Raw genomic sequence first — 9,908 nt, forward strand, 5'->3', positions numbered from 1 at the left:
CTCCACATTCCTGCCCATAGAGGTGAGTGTCAGCATGACATCCTGTTTATGATGCCTATATAGGGTATATGGACGGGGTCAGGGGGGGGGAGACAAACTCTTTAATTAATCTTAGGGCCCTAGTCCACAGGAACGATAATCGGCCCCATTCGACCGATTATCGCTCGGTGAAATAGAGAGACCGATCAGCCGATGATCGTGTCATCGGTGATTGTTCATTTAGGGCCAGACTAAAATCATCGTTCCCCCATCGCGCATTACTACAGTGGAATAGCGTGCACCGGCGGCGACCGACGATTTGAGAAGCAGAGCAGCATACATTACCTGTCAGGTCTTCTGCTCCGCTCTGTCTCCTCCCCGGGTCCGCGCGCTCTGGCTTCAGAATGGCCTGTCAGCTGACAGACCACTCAGCCAACACAGGCCGGGGACCGCCACAGCCAGCTGACAGGCCATTCTGAAGCTAGAGCGCGCGGGCCGGGGAGGAAGACAGAGCGGAGCAGAAGACCTGACAGGTAATGTATGCTGCAAGGGCTGCAAGGACATCGGTAACGATGTCCCTGCAGCCCTCGCTCAATGATCATTGGGCCGTGGAATAGGCCCAGTAGACGAGCGGTGATATAGCAGATGGCGCTCATTACATCGTAGATTGGGCCCTCCTCGGCCCGTGGAATAGGGCCCTTAGCGTCGTAAGTACTAGATTGGTTACATGTTAGGTGTGTGGCTTTTGTACCAGCATGTGTTTTTTATTAGAAACTTATACACTTATACAGTGCCAGGTTCTGCAGTAATACTTACAGATATTCAAAAGCTGCATCTTTTTGCCAAATCTTTGTAGAAACCACTGCCAGAATGGGATTTACTGAGGACAGCCGAAATCTGCAATGAAAAAACATCAAATATTATCTATCTATCTATTCTTTATCTATCTATCTATCTCCTACTATCTATCTATCTATCTATCTATCATATATCTATATCCTATCTATCTATCTATCTATCTATCTATCTAATCTATCTCTCTCCTATCTATCTATCTATCCCTATCTCTCTATCTATCTATCTATCTATCTATCGCTCATGTATAGAGACAAGGATCAGTCGATGAAGCGATAATCGGCTGATCGTTGGCTTAGGTTAGGACCAAAATCACTGGGTGCCAACACGCATCACTACATAGAATAGCGGTGCACAGCTGACGGCTAACGATTGCCCAAACACCTGTACCTTACCTCCCCCGCTCCCGGTCTTCTCTACTTTGCTTCGCAGGTTTGCAGTCCCAGCAGCAGCGTCTGAGCGGCCTGTCAGCCAATCAGAGGCCGCTCAGACACTGCTGTTGCTGGGGCCGGGAATCTGCACAGCACAGGAGAGAAGACCGGAGCAGGGAGAGGTAATTATAAGGTGTTTGGGCAAGGACTGCAGGGACATCACTAACAATGTCCATGCAGCCCTTACTGCCCAAGTATGGGCCGTGTAATAGGTCCAGTAAACTAAAATGATTGGGCCGTAGTCAGCGCGTGTAATAGGACCCTGACTATCTTCTCGTACAATGGATACATTAAAGCCAAAAAGAACTAACAGGGCAAAGCATGGTGCAGATACTGTATGTACATCAATGGAGGCTTAAAGGGATACTCGAAATTTGTTTTTTTTCCCAAATCAACTGGTGTCAGAGAGTGACAAAGATTCATAATTACTTTTCTTAAGAAACTCAAGTCATCCAGTACTATCAGCTGTTGTATGTCCTGCAGAAGAGGTGTATTATTTTCAGTATGACACAGTGCTCCTCTGCTGCAACCTCTGTCAATGTTAGGAACTGTCCAGAGCAGCAGCAAATCCTCATAGAAAACCTCTTGTGCTCTGGATAGTTCTTGACATGGACAGAGGTGCAGCAGAGAGCACTGTGTCACACTGGATAGAATACACCACTTCCTGCAGGACATACAGCAGCTGATAAGTATTATCTATCTATCTATCATCTATCTATCATATCTATCTATCTATCTATCTATCTCCTATCTATCTATCTATCTATCTGCAGGTTCTCATTCACATTGTAGGCAATGCGGCATGAAGATATTATGTCAGGTCGTATCCAGGGGAGTGCTGTAGCTGTCTTGTAGGAGGGCCACTTAATGAGTAGCTGTGTTCTCATGTAGGCTCGTCTTCCCAACCTACAGATGACGCCTCGGACTTCTCGGTGTGATTAGTCCCAAGCCTGGGTCTCACTCCGAGCAGGAGCTAAACCGCATCGATCAGGTAAGTGATCACAGTTATTGCGCTACCTCTCGTCCTGGCGATGAGTCCATAGCGGTACTCTCGTGCCCTCTGGTCAGGACATGCCTGGAGACTCTCCTTGTGGTATCCTCCTCAGACATATGGATAAATATATAAGTAAAAAACCTCCCATAACGACCCTCTAGTTATTCCTCGGGTGATCAACCGATCATGACATGGATCCCGGCGTCCTTTTGCACAACATCTATAAATTAAGCAAAAACAGAACATTAGATACTAGTCCATATAGTACATGTTGATGCAAAACCAGGATATATTGGCAGTTCAATAGCAAGTCATCTCCTATACATACCACTAGTAACTTTATATTCAATATGAGGCCATACGGCCCCAATGCTCCATGTTTGTGAATCCACTCTCTCTCCTTTTTAGGAGTGTGTGCCTATCACCTCCCTCTTTGGCTGAACAACTTGATCGATTATCATGAATTTTAGATCCCTTTCGGTGTGCCCGACATTGGTGAAATGCTTAGGTACAGGTAAGTCCATTTTGCCCTTACGGATCGAATATCTGTGTTGGGTTACCTAGTTTTAAGGTCATTGGTGGTTTCCCAACGTAAATTGTTTTACAAGTGCACCATAATACATACACGATCCAACTCGAGTTACACGTTAGATACTGTCTTATGGGATACTCTCTTAGGGTCACGGGGTGAATGAATTTCTCGCCCTTACACATGTGTTTGCAGTTAACACAAGATAAACATGCGGTCCGATCCTTTTTACGTGGTACTAAATATCCTTGTGTGTCCTCCTTGGGCAATGCTACATCCGTCTTGACAATTCTGTCTCTTAAATTGCTGTTCCTGCGTATGACAATAATGGCGGATTTTGAAATTCATGTATATTTTGTAGCTATTCCTGACAATCTGCCAATGTTTTTGAATAATTTGACCTATTGCGGGGATAGATGTGTGTAGGTTGTTATGAAGGGAATACGATTTAATTAATTTCTGGATTTTCTCTGTGTGAGTAATGTATGTCTGTCCAGTCTATAACCCTTTCTTTGCTCTCTTCCACTAATCTCAGTGGATATCCCCTGTCTGTGAATTCCCTGACCATTTTGTCAAGTGTTCTAACAATATCCATTTCTGGGTCTGTGATGCTCTGGCTCTGATCATCTGACTATATGGGAGGGATCTGATCATTGTCGGGGATGGCAGCTGTCACACCTGAGTGTACTGTTACAGTGCGTCTCTTTGTTATAGATGTTGCGGACAGTCTATCCCTATTAAGATCACTTCAACGTCCAGGTAATGTATACGATCATGTGAGTGGGTGGCTGTGAATTAAGTTTTCATCCACGCTATTCAAATGCACTAAGAACTCATTGAACTGTGGTGACCTGTCACAGAAGGAAACACGTCATCGAGGAACGCCACCACCCCAGGACATGTTGGAAGTGGTGGGGTTCCATAGATCAGTGATTTTCAACCAGTGTGCCGTGGCACACTAGTGTGCCGCGACACATGGTTCGGTGTTTCCGGGGTGTGGGGAAAGTTCCCCCAAACCTATGGGTGCCCCTGTGAACAGGAGAAAATTAATGGGGAGAGAAACCTGGGGATGGGGGAGAAACAGGGGAGAGAACACGGGGAATCGGCCAGCATGGGGCGCGGGGCAGGGGGGAGTAAGAGGCAGGACGTGTGAGTGAGAAAGACTGGGAGTAGTGGAGAAAATGGGTGGGGGAGAAGAACAGGGAGAGGAAGGGGAAGAGAAGTTGGTGGAGAGAAGCGGGGGAGAAAGAAGTATGGGGGAGAGCACGGAGAAGCACGGAGAGAACAGGGGAAAGTATGATGAAGAGAAGCACAGGAGAGAAGCGGGGGAGAAGTATGGTGGAGAGAAGCACAGGAGAGAAGTAGGGGGGAGAAGTATGGTGGAGAGAAAGCACAGGAGAGAAGCACACGGGGTGAAGAAGAAACAGCCCAGGGTTCACACTGAGTGAGTATAAATACATTTAGAATCTATATTATTAACTATATGTAAATATGTACTGTTTTAGTGTCATTTTGTGCCATTTGGTTGGTGGTGTGCCCGGGATTTTAAGTATAAAAGTGTGCGCGGCTCAAAAAAGGTTGAAAATCACTGCCATAGATGACGCGCTCCTCCACTCAGCAACCACTATATTTGCGTAGGGGGGGGCCACATTGGCACCCATCGCCAGGCTCTCTGTTGAATATACAATTGGCCATCAAAAACAAAGTAATTGTTACTGAGGACTAAATTCAGCAATTGTAGTAAAAAATCATTCTCCTGCGGGAGCATCTGAAGTTAGGTAAACTTTCATCATGGCTGACATTCCCCTGTGAGTCAATAGAATGTATATAAGCTACAAATGTCTAAAGGGACAAGTAAAGTGCCTGATGGAATGGACAGTGATTTGAGATGTCAGGAAATGTGTTGAGTCTCTTAAGAAGGGATCTGGCCCTGGGGCTAATGGTTGAAAGACTTTATCCAAAAATATGGATACATGATTTACCACAGAATCTCGTTCCCGATACTATCGGTCTCCAGGGTTTTTTGAGATTCTTGTGAATCTTAGGAATGAAGTATAGTATAGGTGTAATCGGGTGCTCCACTATTAGAAAGTCTTTCAAGTCATCATGTAGTATGTTGCTGTCATGTGCCTCTTTAACCAAAGCTGTTAGTTTTCTAGCAATAGCAAAGTTTGGATCATTTTTGCAATTGTATATACACCTCATGTATATACACCCCCAGGGTGCCCCAAGTTACATGTAGGGCAGGAGGGCACAGAAACGTCCTGCAGGCTCTGGCAGTGATCCTGGCTACAGTAAGGCTGCTATCAGCTCCTATGTATAGTGTAACTGAGGCCGGTGATTGGCTGCAGCTCCTATGTATAGTGTAACTGAGGCCGGTGATTGGCTGCAGCTCCTATGTATAGTGTAACTGAGGCCGGTGATTGGCTGCAGCTCCTATGTATAGTGTAACTGAGGCCGGTGATGGCTGCAGCTCCTATGATAGTGTAACTGAGGCCGGTGATTGGCTGCAGCTCCTATGTATAGTATAACTGAGCCGGTGATTGGCTGCAGCTCCTATGTATAGTGTAACTGAGGCCGGTGATTGGCTGCAGTCCTATGTATAGTGTAACTGAGGGGTGATTGGCTGCAGCTCCTAGTATAGTGTAACTGAGGCCGGTGATTGGCTGCAGCTCCTATGTATAGTGTAACTGAGGCCGGTGATTGGCTGCAGCTCCTATGTATAGTGTAACTGAGGCCGGTGATTGGCTGCAGCTCCTATGTATAGTGTAACTGAGGCCGGTGATTGGCTGCAGCTCGTATGTATAGTGTAACTCAGGGCGGTGATTGGCTGCAGCTCTATGTATAGTATAACTGAGGCCGGTGATGGCTGCAGATCCTATGTATAGTGTAACTCAGGCCAGTGATTGGCTGCAGCTCCTATGTATAGTGTACTGAGGCGGGTGATTGGCTGCAGCTCCTAGTATAGTGTAACTGAGGCCGGTGCTTGGCTGCAGCTCCTATGTATAGTGTATTATAATGTCACAAGGGATACGGTGTATTTTATTGAGGAAAAAATAAAGTGGTATTCAGTCCTTAAAGTGACTGTACCACCAGGCCCAGGCTGAAGCACTGGAGGCGGGCAATCCACCCTTAGTGGGAGGAAACCCCGCCCCTCTATGATAGGGTTCCATTGATTCTAATGGAGTCACGTCATGGAGGGGCTGGGTTTCCTCCCACTAAGGGTGGGACGGCGCCTCCAGTGCTTCAGCCTGGGCCTGGTGTACAGTCACTTTAAGTGGTGGTCACTGTTATGGCGGTAATATGGTCTGTATACAGTGTATATAGATCATTATGCGGTGGGTCCCTCTTAAGAGTAATATTGGTCTGTATATAGTGTGTATATACAGTCATTACTGCCATACATGACTGCCACATAACGACCCTATATATACACTATATAAAGACCAATATTACTGCCATAGAGTGACCACCACATAATGACTATATATAAAGACCAATATTACTGCCATAAAGTGACCACCACATAATGACTATATATACACACTATATTACAGATCAATATTACTGCCATACAGTGACTGCCGCATAATATTGATCTGTATATGGTGTATTTAGAGTCATTATATGGTGGTGACTCTATGGCAGTAATATTGGTCTGTATATAGAGCAAAAAATTCACACAGGGGAGAAGCCATTTCATGTTCAGAACGTAGGAAATGTTTTACAAAGAAATCCAGTCTTACTCAACATCAAAAAATTTACACAGGGAAGAAGCCATTTTCATGTTCAGAACGTAGGAAATGTTTTACAAAGAAATACAGTCTTACTAAACATCAAAAATTCACACAGGGGAGAAGCCATTTTCATGTTCAGAATGTGGGAAATGTTTTACTAAGAAATCCAGTCTTACTAAACATCAAAAAATCCGCACAGGGAGAAACCCATTTTCATGTTCAGAGTGGGAAATGTTGTACAAAGAAATACAGTCTTACTCAGCATCAAATAATTTGCACAAGCCATTTTCATGTTCAGAATGTGGGAAATGTTTTACTAAGAATCCAGCCTACTAAACGTTAAATATTCGCACAGGGGAGAAGCCATTTTCATGTTCAGAATGTGGAAATTTTTTTTTACAGAAATCCATCTTACTAAATATCAAAAAAATCACACAGGATAAGCCATTTTCATGTTCAGAATGTGGAAATTTTTACAAAGAACTACAGTCTTACTCAACATCAAAAAATTCACACAGGAGAAAGCCATTTTATGTTCAGAGTGTGGGAAATTTTTACAAAGAAATGCAGTCTTACAAACATCAAATATTTGCACAGGGGGAGAAGCCATTTTTATGTTCAGAGTGTGGAAATGTTTTACAAAAGAAATACGTCTTACGAAACATAAAATAATTTCGCAACAGGAGTGAAGCCATTTATGTTAGAATGTGGGAAAAGTTTTTTTACAGAAATCAGATTTTAGTGACTCCGCCCACTGGACTTCTTTACAACAGAATGGTCAGGGATTTCAATCAACAAGTTACACTGAATCTGTTCACACAAAGATATAATCAATCCGCTCAGTTCTCATACTCTATATATGATGGCCATAGATAGATAGCATGTCTGGTGACTGCTCTCCTATTAAGGAAAACTATCATGGCAGCTACAGAAGCCTTGAGAAGGCTGCCAAGACAGCTGATGACACCATATTCTTTCATTGCTTGGGGGTAAAGCATCTAGGGAGTTAAACGAACAGGTGGAGTGAGACAGCGGGTGCACAACTGCAAGATATACCCACTCCATACTTCCTTAAAGAGCAACGCCAGCAAAAAACTTTCTTCAAATCGACTGGTATTAAAGTTCCAGAGATTGTAATTTACTTCTATTAAATAATTTCAGGTCTTCCACTAGTAGCTCTATGTGCCGGGCTCGTGCTGAAAAGAGAAGAGAATGGGGTGAGTATCAATAGGGCCCCTTCTCTCCCCTAGTACGGCAACCAAATGCTGCAAGGGGTGGCGGCAATTATGGGATACATTATGATATCAATGTGCCCTTACTCCATGGGATTCAGGAGGATGCATGGCATCCCCACTTAACCCTTTGTGTGCCACTGAACCATGAAGTATGGAGGCATGCCATCCTCACTTAACCCCATGGGGGGGGGCACATTGATGTCACAATGTACCCTTCCCAGCAAGGTAGGGGGTTAATTGCCTCCTTTTCTTGCTGGGATGGGTGCAGTGTTGGGAGAAGAAGGGGAGCGCGATTGATACTCTCCTCCGACGTCTCTTCTTCAGCAGAGCCTGGTGCACTGAGCTACAAGTGTGCTAGGCTCTGCCTCTTTAAAGATGGAGCCTTCAAAACAACAGCTGCAGCCACTGACTGGCTGAGATGACAATGCCCAGCATCAGGGGAAAAATGCAGACTCAAAAAACGCCCAAAGTATCAAAGACCTAGGGTCCTATCAATGCAGCAAGGAAGCCCATGCAAATCCAGTAGGCAACACTAAAGGTAGGAATATTCAGTGCTGTACATAGGTAGGAGCCCATGCAATAAACTACATGACTGCCATGGAGAAAAGTGTGTCATCTGATGGACCCACAATGGTCTTTATAACCCCTTCACTATTTACTTAATTTCAAAGATTTAAACAGCCAAGACTGGAGTTATCTCCTATCCCGACTATTGTAGCGTGCATGAGTGCAGTGACCTGGGGTAACGATGTTAGTGCTCAAGTTATATGTAAAAAACAAACAAACAAAAAATCAGCAGTGCATCATCCTAGTTCTACATTTGGACCACAAGAGGGCAGCATATCACATAAAAAATCTCTTCCCTATAAGCCTAAATACTGGAGGCTGGAGCAGGTGGATGTTATTCTATGATTACCTATATATCTGCCAGAATCTATCTAATCTATCTCTCTATCGGTGTGTTTACACAGACAGTTATCTGACAGATTTTTGAAGCCAAAGCCAGGAACAGACTATAAACAGGGAACAGGTCACAAAGGAGAGACTGAGATTTCTCCTCTTTTCAAATCCAAAACCTGTCAGATTTATCTGCCTGTGTAAACGCACCATATCTCCCAGTAATACATAGGATTAGTGTCTGATCTGGGACAGCAGGATGTGAGAGAGTATTACTACAGCCAGGGCTGGCTCCAGGTTTTTGTGGGCTCTTGGCGACCAAGCCTCAGCGGGCCCCTCATTTACACACTATGCACAATAACGTGAGACACCACTAACATATACAAACATACATTATTGACATAGATACTGACCGACTGACTGACACTGACACACTCGGACACTGACACACAGCAGTTACAGGTCAGTCTTCTCCCTCTTCCTCTCTGTCGGGCTGCTCTCCACACTGAGAGGTTGAGGACCTTAAGGTCATGTGATCAGGTCCTTCACCCTTTTCTCTCTCTGTGCAGGTCCTGCTCCGTCTCCTGTGTCTTCTGATGTTCAGTGCACACCCTGGACTGCAGTGAGCGGGCTGAACATCAGAAAACCGGGCCCCTCTCCCTCTCTGGGCCCCTAGAGATGCTTTGGGCCCCCGCACTTGCCCAGGTAAGCCCTGTGCTGACGCCGGCCCTGACTACAGCTCCTTCATGCTTTGTCACCCAGCTTTCCCAGACTCCTACAATGACTATACAATCCCTGGGCTGCAGGGTTGTGGGAAAGCTGGGTGCCCTCATTCATATCCTGTATATTTTCACCTGCTTTTTTGGGTTATTTTTAGCCTGGAAACAAGGTGAGATGTAAATGAGCTGAATCGTTTTCTCCAAGGAGACACTGCACAGATTTTATTTTACACAATTAGATATAGAAGATAAAACCGGATCCTTCATTTCCCGGTGAGCCGTGCTGGAGCGGTGGCCATGTGGGCAGTCGCCTAGGGGCATCTTTCCAGGCGCCCCTGCACCATTACTTATAAAGACGAGGATGGGGAGTATTGATCCTGCAGCTTCATTGATTTTGTCACATCTCATCCTAGAGGTGTACACTGAGCGATTTTTAACGATTAACGATCGCAAACGAGATATATGTTTATCGTTAACCTGAATTGTTCACCACACGTTATTGCGATCGTTACTATGATCGTTTATTCCTTCT

General features: G+C 44.9%; 1 protein-coding gene across 1 annotated transcript; it reads left to right on the forward strand.

Annotated features, from left to right (window-relative positions):
* Window positions 1-3,969: 3,969 nt before the first annotated feature.
* Window positions 3,970-7,197, forward strand: LOC138770536 (gastrula zinc finger protein XlCGF7.1-like). Its single transcript, XM_069949639.1, has 3 exons — window positions 3,970-4,149; window positions 6,649-6,826; window positions 6,881-7,197. The coding sequence occupies exons 1-3, from the start codon at window positions 3,970-3,972 to the stop codon at window positions 7,195-7,197; spliced, it is 675 nt and encodes a 224-aa protein (XP_069805740.1).
* The last annotated feature ends 2,711 nt before the right edge of the window (window positions 7,198-9,908 follow it).

The sequence above is a fragment of the Dendropsophus ebraccatus genome, chromosome 13 (assembly GCF_027789765.1).
Source record: "Dendropsophus ebraccatus isolate aDenEbr1 chromosome 13, aDenEbr1.pat, whole genome shotgun sequence".
Lineage (NCBI taxonomy): Eukaryota > Metazoa > Chordata > Amphibia > Anura > Hylidae > Dendropsophus > Dendropsophus ebraccatus.

Coding starts and splice junctions, on each gene's coding strand:
- LOC138770536 (XM_069949639.1), top strand. CDS start 3,970: ATGGGTGGGGGAGAAGAACAGGGAGAGGAAGGGGAAGAGAAGTTGGTG. Junction 4,150..6,648: donor GAGAGAAGCACAGGAGAGAA/GTAGGGGGGAGA, acceptor ACAGGGGAGAAG/CCATTTTCATGTTCAGAATG. Junction 6,827..6,880: donor GCCATTTTCATGTTCAGAAT/GTGGGAAATGTT, acceptor ATATTCGCACAG/GGGAGAAGCCATTTTCATGT.